Source organism: Staurois parvus, unplaced genomic scaffold, assembly GCF_062004578.1.
Source record: "Staurois parvus isolate SC_StPar_1 unplaced genomic scaffold, SC_StPar_1.0 ptg000870l, whole genome shotgun sequence".
Lineage (NCBI taxonomy): Eukaryota > Metazoa > Chordata > Amphibia > Anura > Ranidae > Staurois > Staurois parvus.
In genome coordinates, this window is record NW_028318666.1 from 555,105 (window position 1) to 572,009 (window position 16,905).

At 49.8% G+C, this 16,905-nt stretch overlaps 1 protein-coding gene across 1 annotated transcript in view; it reads left to right on the forward strand.

The window, feature by feature from the left end:
• Positions 1-2,122: 2,122 nt before the first annotated feature.
• The window catches only part of LOC149443200 (proteinase-activated receptor 1-like), a 59,008-nt gene continuing 44,225 nt past the window's right edge, over positions 2,123-16,905 (forward strand). The window contains exons 1-3 of the mRNA XM_089655783.1: positions 2,123-2,131; positions 4,575-4,632; positions 6,255-6,422. Coding sequence (XP_089511909.1) covers positions 2,123-2,131; positions 4,575-4,632; positions 6,255-6,422 — 235 coding nt within the window. The remainder of the gene's footprint in view (positions 2,132-4,574; positions 4,633-6,254; positions 6,423-16,905) is intronic.

The following is a 16,905-nucleotide window of genomic DNA, read 5'->3' on the forward strand; positions in this document are numbered from 1 at the left end:
TGGAGCAGGTAGGACCGAGAAGCAGGTAGGAGAAAGGAACAGGTAGGACCGAGGAACAGGTAGGACCGAGAAGCAGGTAGGACCAAGGAACAGGTAGAACCGAGGAGCAGGTAGGACCGAGGAACAGGTAGGACCGAGGAGCAGGTAGAACCGAGGAGCAGGTAGGACCAAGGAACAGGTAGGACCAAGGAACAGGTAGTACCAAGGAGCAGGTAGGACCAAGGAGCAGGTAGGACCGAGGAGCAGGTAGGACCGAGAAGCAGGTAGGACCGAGAAGCAGGTAGGACAAAGAAACAGGTAGGACCGAAGAACAGGTAGGACCGAGAAGCAGGTGGGACCAAGGAGCAGGTAGGACCGAGAAGCAGGTAGGACAAAGAAACAGGTAGGACCGAAGAACAGGTAGGACCGAGAAGCAGGTGGGACCAAGGAGCAGGTAGGACCAAGGAGCAGGTAGGACCGAAGAGCAGGTAGGACCGAGAAGCAGGTAGGACAAAGAAACAGGTAGGACCGAGGAACAGGTAGGACCGAGAAGCAGGTAGGACCGAGGAACAGGTGGGACCAAGGAGCAGGTAGGATCGAGGAGCAGGTAGGACCGAGGAACAGGTAGGACCGAGGAGCAGGTAGGACTGAGGAGCAGGTAGGACCGAGGAGCAGGTAGGACCGAGGAGCAGGTAGAACCGAGGAGCAGGTAGGACCGAGAAGTAGGTAGGACCAAGGAACAGGTAGAACAAAGGAACAGGTAGGACCAAGGAGCAGGTAGGACCGAGAAGCAGGTAGGACAAAGGAACAGGTAGGACCGAGGAACAGGTAGGACCGAGAAGCAGGTAGGACCAAGGAACAGGTAGGACCGAGGAGCAGGTAGGACCGAGGAACAGGTAGGACCGAGGAGCAGGTAGGCCAAAGGAACAGGTAGGACCAAGAAGCAGGTAGGACCGAGGAGCAGGTAGGCCAAAGTACAGGTAGGACCGAGCAGCAGGTAGGACCGAGCAGCAGGTAGGACCGAGGAGCAGGTAGGACCGAGGAACAGGTAGGACCGAGGAACAGGTAGGACCGAGGAACAGGTAGGACCGAGGAGCAGGTAGGACCGAGGAGTAGGTAGGCCAAAGAACAAGTACGACAAAGGAGCAGGTAGGGCCAAGGAACAGGTAGGACCGTGGAGCAGGTAGGACCGAGAAGCAGGTAGGAGAAAGGAACAGGTAGGACCGAGGAACAGGTAGGACCGAGAAGCAGGTAGGACCAAGGAACAGGTAGAACCGAGGAGCAGGTAGGACCAAGGAACAGGTAGGACCGAGGAGCAGGTAGAACCGAGGAGCAGGTAGGACCAAGGAACAGGTAGGACCAAGGAACAGGTAGTACCAAGGAGCAGGTAGGACCAAGGAGCAGGTAGGACCGAGGAGCAGGTAGGACCGAGAAGCAGGTAGGACAAAGAAACAGGTAGGACCGAAGAACAGGTAGGACCGAGAAGCAGGTAGGACCGAGGAACAGGTGGGACCAAGGAGCAGGTAGGATCGAGGAGCAGGTAAGACCGAGGAGCAGGTAGGACCGAGGAACAGGTAGGACCGAGGAGCAGGTAGGACCGAGGAGCAGGTAGGACCGAGAAGCAGGTAGGACCGAGGAGCAGGTAGAACCGAGGAGCAGGTAGGACCGAGAAGCAGGTAGGACCAAGGAACAGGTAGGAGCAGGTAGAACCGAGGAGCAGTTAGGACCAAGGAACAGGTAGGACCAAGGAACAGGTAGGACCAAGGAACAGGTAGGACCAAGGAGCAGGTAGGACCAAGGAACAGGTAGTACCAAGGAGCAGGTAGGACCAAGGAGCAGGTAGGACCGAGGAGCAGGTAGGACCGAGAAGCAGGTAGGACAAAGAAACAGGTAGGACCGAGGACAAAGGAACAGGTAGGACTGAGGAACAGGTAGGACCGAGAAGCAAGTAGGACCAAGGAACAGGTAGAACCGAGGAGCAGGTAGGACGAAGGAACAGGTAGGACTGAGGAGCAGGTAGGACCGAGGAGCAGGTAGGACCGAGGAGCAGGTAGGACCGAGCAGCAGGTTGGACCGAGGAGCAGGTAGATCCGAGGAGCAGGTAGGACCAAGGAACAGGTAGGACCAAGGAACAGGTAGGACCATGGAGCAGGTAGGACCGAGAAGCAGGTAGGACAAAGGAACAGGTAGGACCGAGGAACAGGTAGGACCGAGAAGCAGGTAGGACCGAGGAACAGGTAGAACCGAGGAGCAGGTAGGACCAAGGAACAGGTAGGACCGAGGAGCAGGTAGAACCGAGGAGCAGGTAGGACCAAGGAACAGGTAGTACCAAGGAGCAGGTAGGACCAAGGAGCAGGTAGGACCGAAGAGCAGGTAGGACCGAGAAGCAGGTAGGACAAAGAAACAGGTAGGACCGAGGAACAGGTAGGACCGTGGAGCAGGTAGGACCGAGAAGCAGGTAGGAGAAAGGAACAGGTAGGACCGAGGAACAGGTAGGACCGAGAAGCAGGTAGGACCAAGGAACAGGTAGAACCGAGGAGCAGGTAGGACCGAGGAACAGGTAGGACCGAGGAGCAGGTAGAACCGAGGAGCAGGTAGGACCAAGGAACAGGTAGGACCAAGGAACAGGTAGTACCAAGGAGCAGGTAGGACCAAGGAGCAGGTAGGACCGAGGAGCAGGTAGGACCGAGAAGCAGGTAGGACCGAGAAGCAGGTAGGACAAAGAAACAGGTAGGACCGAAGAACAGGTAGGACCGAGAAGCAGGTGGGACCAAGGAGCAGGTAGGACCGAGAAGCAGGTAGGACAAAGAAACAGGTAGGACCGAAGAACAGGTAGGACCGAGAAGCAGGTGGGACCAAGGAGCAGGTAGGACCAAGGAGCAGGTAGGACCGAAGAGCAGGTAGGACCGAGAAGCAGGTAGGACAAAGAAACAGGTAGGACCGAGGAACAGGTAGGATCGAGAAGCAGGTAGGACCGAGGAACAGGTGGGACCAAGGAGCAGGTAGGATCGAGGAGCAGGTAGGACCGAGGAACAGGTAGGACCGAGGAGCAGGTAGGACTGAGGAGCAGGTAGGACCGAGGAGCAGGTAGGACCGAGGAGCAGGTAGAACCGAGGAGCAGGTAGGACCGAGAAGTAGGTAGGACCAAGGAACAGGTAGGACAAAGGAACAGGTAGGACCAAGGAGCAGGTAGGACCGAGAAGCAGGTAGGACAAAGGAACAGGTAGGACCGAGGAACAGGTAGGACCGAGAAGCAGGTAGGACCAAGGAACAGGTAGGACCGAGGAGCAGGTAGGACCGAGGAACAGGTAGGACCGAGGAGCAGGTAGGCCAAAGGAACAGGTAGGACCAAGAAGCAGGTAGGACCGAGGAGCAGGTAGGCCAAAGTACAGGTAGGACCGAGCAGCAGGTAGGACCGAGCAGCAGGTAGGACTGAGGAGCAGGTAGGACCGAGGAACAGGTAGGACCGAGGAACAGGTAGGACCGAGGAGCAGGTAGGACCGAGGAGTAGGTAGGCCAAAGAACAAGTACGACAAAGGAGCAGGTAGGGCCTAGGAACAGGTAGGACCGAGGAGTAGGTAGGACCGAGGAGCAGGTAGGACCGAGGAACAGGTAGGACCGAGGAGCAGGTAGGACCGAGGAACAGGTAGGACCGAGGAACAGGTAGGACCGAGGAGCAGGTAGGACCGAGGAGCAGGTGGGACCGAGGAGCAGGTGGGACCGAGGAGCAGGTGGGACCGAGGAACAGGTAGGACCGAGGAGCAGGTAGGACCGAGGAGCAGGTAGGACCGAGGAACAGGTAGGACCGAGGAGCAGGTAGGACCGAGGAGCAGGTGGGACCGAGGAACAGGTAGGACCAAGGAGCAGGTAGGACCGACGAACAGGTTCTGCTGCACAGAAGAGCTGAGCGGCCGGCCTGGTGTTCTAACACGGTGGTGGCGATGGGGGAATACCAGGCTGGCCGCTCCATATTCACTCCATAAGACACACAGACATTTTCCCCCAATTTTTTATGTTTTATAACAAAAATTTAAACATCTTTACATTTTTAAATTGTTGTCCTTTTTTCTTTTATATTAAAAAATCCCAGTGGTGATCAAATACCAACAAAATAAAGATCTATATGTGTGAAAAGATACAATTTTTGCTTGTGTACAGCGTTGCATGACTGCCCAAATGCCAGTTAAAGTAGAGTATTACCTCATACCAAAAAATGGCCTGGTCATGAAGGGGGATAAATCTTCTGAAGGGCAGGTGGATAATGAGGGGTCTGGCACATAACAAAGCCTCCAGTATTGGTCCTTCTAAACCAGCTGACCTAAGTTCAAAGCCTGAGCAGTGCATTATAATGACAAAGAATTGCATTAGTTCTCCAGGCTGGTGAACCTGAAACATGCAGGATTCACTGCAAACCCGTGATAGCGCTGAACCTGAAACGTATCCCTAGTGATGACAGGCCGGTATCATGGGAAGCCATTTGTAATAAGAGGGGCTCTATGATCTCCAGATATCAGACAATATCAGTTGGACTATTTGGAATTGTGTATCCGGAAAAAATGTATTTATGAAATATTTATTTATTGTTCTTCTTGCAGGATGAGTATAACAGTTTGTTTTCCCTGGCGTACAGTGAAATTTACATCAAAAGAAAAGGTAACATGCCAAAAAATGTAAACTGTGAGGATATTTTAACAACAAATTAAACTTGTCAGCACAGTGTTCAGATGTAAATGTACTAGTCCAAGTGTAAGGGCCATTCCATCCAAAACTGACATTTCAGTGTTTAGTTAATGCAGGAAGGTTAAACCCCCTGACAGTCTCTTCTATCTCTCTGGAGTTCCCAGGTGTGCACACTTGCAGTGGTGACTATAAGGAGTTCTCACGATACCTGCCCTGAGATCCAGGGTCTGCATATCTGCTGTGCCCATTATGGGGAGTTCCACCATCCCTCCACAGAGTTCCCAGCTCTACATACCTGCTGTGCCCATGGGGGACATTTTTATGACACCCACAGTCATGTTCACCACTGTTGGTACATGTTCTCACCCTACCTATCCCCAATAATTTCTGTACAAGTATCATTGTTATCTATGTGCAGAACTGGTCTCTGTGTACTGTGTCCCTGTGTCCTAGTCCATCTCCTGCTCGGCATTGTATACTAGCAGTCTGGTTTTTATCTAAGACCATCTACACCCAGTATTCACCCCGGACACAGTAACCCCATACAGGTTGTATCTTTGCCTAATATTATATTCTTGAGTACTAGTCCTAGTCTTGTTCCTTTCATCCATTTTCATTAGTCCCTACTATAATCAGTTGGTCCATGGTGTCATGACCTGAACTGCCTTCTGTCCATACATTAATCTAGGCAGGATTACAACCATTTTCCTTGTTAACCCTACTTGTATTTTTTTCATTGCTTGTTTGGGAAATGCTCCTTATGATCCTCAGCTGGGCTGCATTACAAATCAGTATATTAGTCTAGGCAGGTATGGCATCGTTCTCTTTGTATCTGTCAGGGCAGGAGCGGTGGAATGGACAGGCAAGCCTAATGGTAGGGTCACTCACCGACTGACTACAGCCACCACCCGCAGACCGAAGTCCCTCAGGGCGCGGAGTCTAAGTCCCAGGCTGCCTTTCACCAGGGCCCCTGATGGTGGGGATGGACTTGACGCAGCCAAAGACCAGTTTGCGTCCCCTGAGTAACCCCAGCTGCGGCACTGGCCGCCGCCAATGGCGTAAGCTGGTGGGAACCAGATGGGAAACTATAGCATGGTCGGACAGGCTGGGTTGATAACAACGGGACAGATGGTACAAGACAGTAGGCAAGAATACTCAGATCACGGGCCAGGTTCAGCAACGGAAGGTCAGGTAATGGGATAAGGCACAGAATAGTCTTGTCAAAGCCGGGTCAGATTCCAGGAGAGCAATGAGAGTAGAACAAGAGCTTGCTGCAAGTGAACATACAGGACACGAATGCAAAGAGCAACTGCAGACAGCAGGCTTAAATGTGATCAACCACACCCCTATGGAGGAGGAACCGCAGAGACCTGAAAGCATAAAGGCTCCCACCATGCTTTGCAGAAACCTAAGATGGATGCCAGCACATGGAGCAGCATAAACTCTGAGGAAAGGTAGGACCTTGACAGTATCCCAGCTCTAGCCATGTCCAGCCTTGTTTCCTATGTATACATCCCCTGACCACACATCATTTGTCTTCCTATACTTGTCAGTCACGATCAGATATAAACTATCTGTCTATTTTTGCTTTACAGAGGAGAACTTCATAGGTATATATTTCTTTAACTATGTCATGGTTACCCCACTCGGACAATCATTTACCAGTCAAGAAGTGACATTTAGGGTTAATCCTGAGGTGAGCGTTGTGTTGGTGGATGTCAAAGTTCAGGCCTTTCAATTGGAAGGGGACAATTTTGTAAGAGGTAAGTCACTCTATAGGATGACATTATCAACATTCATTATGTAGCATTGTTTTCAACCTCGCTACCTTCTCCTCTCCGGCCACACCGGAGGATGAGAAGATAGTGGCAGGGGTGGTGAAAGCTGCACCTCTCGTCCTGCGAGGCAGGATGAGAGGTGGAGGGGGGTCATTTGACAATGGGGAGAGAAACAGGCTGGAGACAGGGGATAACAGTGAGAGGGGCAAGGTGACAATGCGCTTTTGGTGACATCAAGAGGACCTGGCGGAGGAAATATTTTAATGGCATTTGGGGACATTTAGCAAGGTGGCAGGGAGGAGGAAACTACGTTAATTGAATTTGGGCCATTTGGCAGGATGACATGGAGGACATACAGTAATTAAATTTGGGGACGTTTGGCACAAGGAATTAATGAGAGGATTAAGCAGAAATTAATAATTGGCAGGGCCCCTTTACCGTGACAATTCCCATGTCAGGAGCACAGCATTTTCTCCTTTGAAAATGTTTTTTTCCTGCCTGATCCTCTGGTTTCTGTTCTTTACATAAGCTACAATTATGGCAGCGAGGAGGTTGCTTGCTAAAGGTAGTTCCCACTCCAGAGCAGGGCTGTGGTTACTTCTATTTCTAAATCAGTGTTCAATGTGCTTACAGTTATTGGCTGTTTTCATTGTCACATGGACAAAAAAAAAACAGATGATTTCTGAGGGATGTGGTTTTAATGGCCTTGAGGATGGACATGCCACACTGAGTACCTGCTCCTGGCCTGCATTCAAAAGCCTGCTACTCTTAACAATACTCATCAATTTGAGCAAAAAAAAAGAAGCAGAGGGGCCCAAAACCCTTGTGCACCCCATCCACTCCATAACTGCTCCTCTGCACATCATCACAGGGTACTTCAACCACAGAGGAGCAGCAAGACTAGTCACATCCCCCACAGCCAAATCACCTGCTGCACGATCTTCGGTACACTGCTCAGAGGGTATGGTAAGTTCTCCCCATTCCTTCACACTTCCAGCCATCAGCCCCTTCTTCCCATGCAGCTAGGACATAGAACACATAGAAAGATCACCCTCCTACAGGTCACATACCTGGCAGAAAGGAGATACATCACATGTAGCCCAACACTATCTGCAAAAATCATTACACAGAGAAGGTAAGTATGACCTGTTTGTTATTAAAAAAAATAAGCCTTTAGTATTGCTTTAACATCTACTTGTCTAAGACATCTATTGACTTGTACTAACTCATGGCAGGTAAAAAGAGGCAGATTTATAGATGTGGTTGTAGTAGATGTCTATGTTTTCAAATACACATGGTAAAACCTCATTTATATCCACAGCTAATAGTAATAGTTGGTTGATTGAATTGTTTCTGGACTTCAGTACTCAATATGTCATCTACAGTATATTACAGAATGCCCCTGTCGTCTACAATATGTTGTACGTAATATGCAAATGTTATGGAAACATCTAAATAACACAGGTTCAGTATACACACAAACTTCTAAAAACACAGTCTATCTAGACATTTTTCACAATACCATATGAATGACCCAATAGCATTCTGTACTTCATCGATCCAATCAATTCCAAATTCTATGGAGTACAATAGATTTACTAATTTGTGAAACTCTGAAACTGATGTGGATCTATAAACGAGGTACATTATTTCTGGATGATCTTAATGAGAGTTTCTATCTACTAAAATGAAATGATTTATTATATTGAACCAACTTATCACCCTGTTATGGCTCTATACAGTCATGGCCCAAAAAAATATTGGCACCCCTGCATTTTTGTCAGGTAATGTATCACTTCACCCAGAAAAGTGTTGCAATTATAAATGTTTCAAAATTCTCATGTTTTTTTTTCTTTTGTTTGCATTGGTATAACACAAAGGAGTGGAGAAACAAAAATCAAAATCTGATACATTCCACAAAAAACTCCAAAAATGGACTGGACAAAGTTATTGGCACTCTCAATTTAATATTTGGTAGCACACCCCTTGGAACAAATAATTGAAATCAATTGCTTCCTGTAACCATTAATGTGTTTCTTACACCTCTCTAATGAAATTTTCAACCACTCTTTTTTCACCAAATACTCCATGTCTCTTAGATTGGAAGGGTTCCTTTTCCCAGCTTCTGTTCTGAGATCTCTCCACAGGTGCTCTGTGTGATTTAGATCTGGTCTCACTGCAACCAGTACAGTTCTCTCCAGCGCTTTGTCTGAAACCATTTCTGGGGGCTACTTGGCAGGGCAGCTTCAATCCCTCCATGTGTATTTCCCCTCTGAACTATAACCTTTTTGACATGTGCTTTAGGTCATTGCCCTGCTGTAAGACCCATGACCGCAGATGGAGACCCAACTTTCTGACACCGGGCCCTACATTGCGTTCCAGGATTCTTTGGTAGTCTGCAGATTTGATAATGCCATGCACACAATCAAGACATCCAGTGCCTGAAGCAGCAAAGCAAAACCAAAACATCAGTGATCCTCCACCAAGTTTGACTGTATGGACTGTATTCTTTTATTTAACCCCTTGCCCTCCAGAGGATTTACCCCCCTTCCTGATCAGGCCATTTTTTGGATTACAGCGTTGCGTTACTTTAACTGACAATTGCGCGGTCATGCAATGCTGCAACCAAATGAAATTTGTGTCCATTTTTTCCCACAAATTGAGCTTTCTTTTAGTGGTATTTGATCACCTGTGTGGATTTACATTTTTTGCACTATAAAAAAATAGACCAACAATTTTGAGAAAAAAAACTATATTTTTGACTTTTTGCTATTAAACATGTCTAGTAAAAAAAATTCAAGAATCACATTTTGTCATAAGTTTAAGCCAAAATGTATTTTGCTATATATCTTTGCTAAAAAAAATCCCAATACGTGTAAATTAATTGGTTTATGTAAAAGTTATAGCGTTTACAAATGGCGGTGTATATACCGACTTATTTCGGGACTGAGGGACTGTGGTGGGCATTCTGACACTGGGGGGAACTGACTTGGTGTCACTGACATCCCCAGTGACACCAATACAGTGATCAGTTAACTGTGTGCTGTTTTAATAGGGGCTGTGTGTTAGTGCTTCACTGTGAGCACACTGCTTTGCATGGCTGTGCCATACACAGCCATGCAAAGCAGCATGCACGAGCTGACACGGAGAACTGTTTTGTTTACAATCAGCTCTCTCCCCCCATTGGAGATGCTCGGCAATCACCAGGAGCCGGCGTGTAATCACCAGTTGGGACCTGGTGATTGACAGACGCGGCCACGAATGGCGACGTGGGTAGAGCGTGCGCACGCGCCCCTTACCCGGAGATGCAAAATCACATATATATGCGTGAATTTGAGTATCCGTGCTGCCCTGTAGCAGTACTTCTGTACTAGTACTTCAGTACGGGAAATGGTTAAAGGCCTCATTTCTTTTACTGAAAACAGTAGCTGATGGACTTTACTAGAGATGAGCGAATCGAACATGACGAAGTGGAATTCGTTTCGAAAATTAGCAAACTTCGGATGCGCGAATCGAATTTTCCCAAAAAATGGCGGTGACATGTGTGGCAACGGAGCGGGGATCTCTGGGAAGGCGCGCAGACAAGGCGCGCTGACCCATAATGCGTTCATTCATGACATGTGATCGCATTAGCCAATCAGCAGCCAGCCAGCCAGCACTGTGTAATGGTGGAGCTATAAATCGCGGCCATCTTAGAATTCTCCATTAGCCGCCGGTCATTCAAGAGAGACAGACCTGTGTGTATTAGGGACAGAGTTAGGGCCACAGAGACTTTAGGGCCACAGAATCGTTACTCAGGGACACAGAATCGTTACTTAGGGACACAGAATTGTTACTCAGGGACACATAATTGTTACTCAGGGACACAGAATTGTTACTCAGGGACACAGAATTGTTACTCAGGGACAGACACATAATTGTTACTCAGGGACACAGAATTGTTACTCAGGGACACAGAATCGTTACTCAGGGACACAGAATCGTTACTCAGGGACACAGAATTGTTACTCAGGGACACATAATTGTTACTCAGGGACACAGCATTGTTACTCAGGGACAGACACATAATTGTTACTCAGGGACACAGAATTGTTACTGAGGGACACAGAATCGTTACTCAGGGACACAGAATTGTTACTCAGGGACACAGAATTGTTACTCAGGGACACAGAATTGTTACTGAGGGACACAGAATCGTTACTCAGGGACACAGAATTGTTCCTCAGGGACACAGAATTGTTACTAAGGGACACAGAATTGTTACTGAGGGACACAGAATCATTACTCAGGGACACATAATCGTTACTCAGGGACACAGAATTGTTACTCAGGGACACAGAATTGTTACTCAGGGACACAGGATCGTTACTCAGGGACACAGAATTGTTACTCAGGGACACAGAATTGTTACTCAGGGACACAGAATTGTTACTGAGGGACACAGAATCATTACTCAGGGACACAGAATTGTTACTCAGGGACACAGAATCGTTACTCAGGGACACAGAATTGTTACTCAGGGACACAGAATCGTTACTCAGGGACACAGAATTGTTACTGAGGGACACAGAATCGTTACTCAGGGACACAGAATAGTTACTCAGGGACACAGAATTGTTACTCCGGGACACAGAATTGTTACTCAGGGACACAGGATCGTTACTCAGGGACACAGAATTGTTACTCAGGGACACAGAATTGTTACTCAGGGACACAGAATTGTTACTCAGGGACACAGAATTGTTACTGAGGGACACAGAATCATTACTCAGGGACACAGAATTGTTACTCAGGGACACAGAATTGTTACTCAGGGACACAGAATCGTTACTCAGGGACACAGAATCGTTACTCAAGGACACAGAATTGTTACTCAGGGACACAGAATCGTTACTCAGGGACACAGAATTGTTACTCAGGGACACAGAATCGTTACTCAGGGACACAGAATTGTTACTCAGGGACACAGAATCGTTACTCAGGGACACAGAATTGTTACTCAGGGACACAGAATTGTTACTCAGGGACACATAATTGTTACTCAGGGACACAGAATTGTTACTGAGGGACACAGAATCATTACTCAGGGACACAGAATTGTTACTCAGGGACACAGAATCGTTACTCAGGGACACAGAATTGTTACTCAGGGACACAGAATCGTTACTCAGGGACACAGAATTGTTACTGAGGGACACAGAATCGTTACTCAGGGACACAGAATTGTTACTCAGGGACACAGAATTGTTACTCCGGGACACAGAATTGTTACTCAGGGACACAGGATCGTTACTCAGGGACACAGAATTGTTACTCAGGGACACAGAATTGTTACTCAGGGACACAGAATTGTTACTGAGGGACACAGAATCATTACTCAGGGACACAGAATTGTTACTCAGGGACACAGAATTGTTACTCAGGGACACAGAATCGTTACTCAGGGACACAGAATCGTTACTCAAGGACACAGAATTGTTACTCAGGGACACAGAATCGTTACTCAGGGACACAGAATTGTTACTCAGGGACACAGAATTGTTACTCAGGGACACAGCATTGTTACTGAGGGACACAGAATCGTTACTGAGGGACACAGAATCGTTACTCAGGGACACAGAATTGTTACTCAGGGACACAGAATCGTTACTCAGGGACACAGAATCGTTACTCAGGGACACAGAATCGTTACTCGGGGACAGACACAGAATTGTTACTCAGGGACACAGAATTGTTACTCAGGGACACAGAATCGTTACTCAGGGACACAGAATTGTTACTCAGGGACACAGAATTGTTACTGAGGGACACAGAATTGTTACTGAGGGACACATAATCGTTACTCAGGGACACAGAATCATTACTCAGGGACACAGAATCGTTACTCAGGGACACAGAATTGTTACTCAGGGACACAGAATCGTTACTGAGGGACACAGAATCGTTACTGAGGGACACAGAATCGTTAATCAGGGACACAGAATCGTTACTCAGGGACACAGAATTGTTACTCAGGGACACAGAATTGTTACTGAGGGACACAGAATTGTTACTGAGGGACACATAATCGTTACTCAGGGACACAGAATCGTTACTCAGGGACACAGAATCGTTACTCAGGGACACAGAATTGTTACTCAGGGACACAGAATCGTTACTCAGGGACACAGAATCGTTACTGAGGGACACAGAATCGTTAATCAGGGACACAGAATCGTTACTGAGGGACACAGAATCGTTACTGAGGGACACAGAATCGTTAATCAGGGACACAGAATCGTTACTCAGGGACACAGAATTGTTACTCAGGGACACAGAATCGTTACGTTATTTTTGGGGTGCTTATTGAATTAAAGAGTATGTCAGACAACATGCAGAGGAGTGGCAGAGGAGGCAATGTTTCAGGAGCTAGCAGACGTGGCAGCAGAGGAAGGGGTCGAGGCAGCACTAGTCGCAGCCAGAGGCCAGTGCTCCCGGTGTCATCCAGCGGTCGTGTCTCCACCGACAACCCTGCCGTCATCGATTGGTTAGCTCGGTCGTCTTCCTCTTCCCAGGTCACCTCTGACACCTACAGCCAACGGTCGGTGTGTACGTCAGACACAACCGTTAGTTGGCATGGCCCGCGAGCAAGCCCACTGAAATCACGTGTCCTCTACCTGCCCCTGTCCTTTGGTGTTCCCTCACCAAGCGAAGTATCGCATGCTGTGGGCTCAGCCCCACTGTACAGTGAGGAAGAGCTAACAGAGGGCGGTCAGGAACGGGGGGAGACAGCCGCCTCTTCAGCAGCCAGGCGAAGAAGTACTGGCGAGGAGAGTGGCTCGGTAGCCGGTCTAGAGACAGGTCTGTCTCCTGACCCACACGCAGCCGAGGGGGCTAGTAGTGAGGCAGAGACCCTAATTGATGATGATGAGGCTGATCGCACTTGGCAGCCTCGTCGTCATCAGGCTATTGCTTCCGCATCATCAGGAGAAGAGGGTGCCAGCTTGGCAGCGAGCAAAACAGTCGGTGGGTTGCCCAGGAGGCAGCAGGGTCGCAGCAGTGTCAGTGGAGGCAAACGGCCACGGAGTAGAGCACCAGCTCCACTGCAGCCTACCACCACGGCCAGTAGTGGTGCCGGTGTGCACGGAGGAAGTAGCAGTCAGCCAGTGAGGAGTATCGGGGGCAAAGTTTCCTACTCGGCGGTGTGGCAATTTTTCGTCAAGCCGCCCGAGGAAGTAAACGTTGCCGTATGTCGACTATGTGGCCAGAAAGTCAAGCATGGCCAGGGGGCCCATGTTGGGACTACAGCGTTGCGTCAGCATATGCAGCGTCGCCATTTGGTGGCCTGGGAAAACCGTGATAAAGATACGGCGGTTCTGCCTGCCCCAGCCCCCGCTCCATCACCCGCTCCGTTACTTGCTCCGTCACCCGACGTCAATCGCCCTCTATCAGCCAGTCAAGGCTCCAACACCTCTGCTGAGGGGAGTTGTCGCTCGTTGGCATCTTCCGCTCGTTCAGATGCTCCTTCTCCTGCTACTCCTCTTCACGGATTCCGTCAGCAGTCTTTCTTGGAATCCGTTTCCAAGAGACAACAGTTTGCGAGCACGCACCCGACGGTGCAGAAGCTGAACGTCCTCCTGTCCAAGTTGCTGGTGCTGCAGTCCCTCCCTTTCCAAGTGGTGGACTCAGCACCTTTCCGAGAAATGATGGCTTGTGCCGAGCCGCGGTGGAGAGTGCCAAGCCGGCATTTCTTCGCCAAAAAGGCAGTGCCAGCCCTGCATTCACATGTAGAAGAGATGGTGGGCCAGTCTTTGAGCATGTCGGTCTCTGCCAAAGTGCACGGCAGCGCCGACGTGTGGAGCTGTAACTACGGTCAGGGACAGTACATGTCATTTACGGCCCACTGGGTGAACGTGGTGCCGGCACAGCCGCACCAGCAACTTGGACAGGTCACGCCGCTTTTGCCTCCACGTTTGCACGTCCTTGGTCCAGCAAAGATGTCCGCCTCTACCACCTCTTCTTCCGCCGTGTCCTCAGCCACCACCCCCGTGCCAAGTCCCATTACCCGACCGGCATATCACATGTGCAGGGCGCAACGGTGTCACGCTGTGCTGCACCTGGTATGCCTTGGCGAACGTAGTCACACAGGGGAGGAACTTCTGAGTGTAATGAACAGAGAAATTGACAGATGGCTGTCTCCGCGCAAACTGAAAATCTGAACCATGTTGACCGACAACGGAAAGAACATGGTGTCTGCTCTGCGTCAAGGAAGGTTGTGCCATGCGCCATGCATGGCTCACGTGTTCAATCTGGTTGTCAAGCGGTTCCTAAAATCCACCATCCCACTGCAAGACATCCTTAAAATGTCACGTAAACTTTGCATGCATTTCAGCCATTCCTACACCGCAAAGCACACCCTCCTTGAGCTGCAGCGGCAGAACGGAATTCCACAGCATCGCCTGATCTGCGACGTTGCAACAAGGTGGAATTCAACCCTACATATGTTAGACCGCCTTTACGAACAGCGAAAGGCCATCACTGATTTCCTGATGTTACAAGCGGATAAAGGTACTCCCCTGTGTAACTTAGATGTCAGCCATTGGCAACTCATGCGTGACACCTGCCGCTTGCTCAGACCCTTTGAGGAGGCCACGCTATTCGTGAGTCGGCAGGACTATGGGATGAACGACGTCATTCCTCTGTTGCACGTCCTGGAACAAATGCTGTTAACAATGGCTGGTCAGGGTGCGGTAGACGTGGCGCACAGATCTCAACGCCACATGACCCCTGTGGGGGCAGGACAGGAAGAAGAGGAGGAGGTAGAGGAGGACATTGGTGCTCAGGAATTATTGAGTGAAATGGGTGGTTTTTCCACTCAGCGGACAGGAGTGGAGGAGCAGGAGCATCTGGTAGAGGAGGAGGAGGAGACAGAGGACCCAGACGCACCGTGGCAGTATGCTGTGGAGATGGAGGCAGGGAGTCCCTCGCATTCCTTGGCACAAATGGCCCATAGCATGCTCGGTTGCTTGCGTAGCGACAGCCGAATAATAACCATCAGACAGAGGGATGACTTTTGGCTGTCCACCTTGTTGGACCCTCGCTACCGTTCAAAAATGGTGGCCTTTTTCACACCTGCTAAGAGGGAGGCCAAAATAACGTACTATAAAAACCACCTATGTAGTCAGTTGGTCTCTGCCTTTCTGCGCCAATGTCCATCCTCAGACACTGTGGGCCCTGTGCGCTCGCGTTCCGCTGCCATGGCAGCAGGGGAGGGGTGGGGTGGTAGGAGCAGTGGCAGCTCCACCAGCAGCGGCTGCCTCAGTCTGCAGTCGATGATGAGTAGCTTTCTTCACCAGCGCAGTGAGGAAACTACTAACCAGCCGCAGCAGCAACTGCATCAGGTGGACCTGGAGCAGGACCTCAAACAACAGGCTCGGGCCTACTTGGACAGCACCCTGCCAACCGAGGTAGACAATCCCCTTGACTACTGGGCAACGAAACTTGACCTTTGGCCCCAACTAGCTGAATTTGCCCTTGAAAGGCTGTCATGCCCGGCCAGTAGCGTGGCATCGGAGCGCGTGTTTAGTGCGGCAGGAGGTATTGTAACTCCGCGGAGGACACGACTGTCCACCCAAAGTGTGGAGAGACTCACGTTTGTGAAAATGAATCAGGCGTGGATTAGTCTGGATTTCAAACCACCAGTTCCTGACACAACTGACTAAATCCGCCATGAATCATGCCTCAAACATGTTATTATTTTTAACATAGGCCTCTGTATGGCCTTCAATTTAAGCTGCTTACGCTTCGCCACTCTGCCATGGGCCCCTGTACCGCCTCCTCTTGCTGCTGCCAGGTCCAGAGTGTGTCATGGGTCCCTGTACGGCCTCCCATTGCTGCTGACTTCATCGCCAGACTCTGCCATGTGCCACTTTCAGGTCTCCTTACACTGTTGGTGGGTTCCATTTTGTGATAGGGTGCTGTATGGCCTTCCATTGCTGCTGCCTCCACCGCCACCCTGCGCCATGTGCCTCTGTCGTCTGCTCACGCTGCTGACGGCTTCCGCTTTTTAACCGAGGCCTGTGTTTGGCTTCCGAATACTGCTGCATCCACCGCCACCCTGCGCCATGTGTCTCTGTCGTCTGCTCACGCTGCTGACGGCTTCCGCTTTTTAACCTAGGCCTGTGTATGGCTTCAGAATACTGCTGCCTACACCGCCACCCTGCGCCATGTGCCTCTGTCGTCTGCTCACGCTGCTGCCAGGTCCATACTGATTCATGGCCCCCTGTACCGGCTCCTCATGAACGTGGTTCAGCGGGTTTGCATCACTTAACGGCAAATCGTTGGCAAACGCTGGGACGTTCAGTGTTGTGCGCATTAAGCCAGACACCAAAGGGCAGCACAGACCTGTTATTACTCGCTCAAGCATGGCTGAACAAAACCAGTCTCTACCACAAATTGGACCCAGACCTGCCCAGGGTCTCGTAAGTAG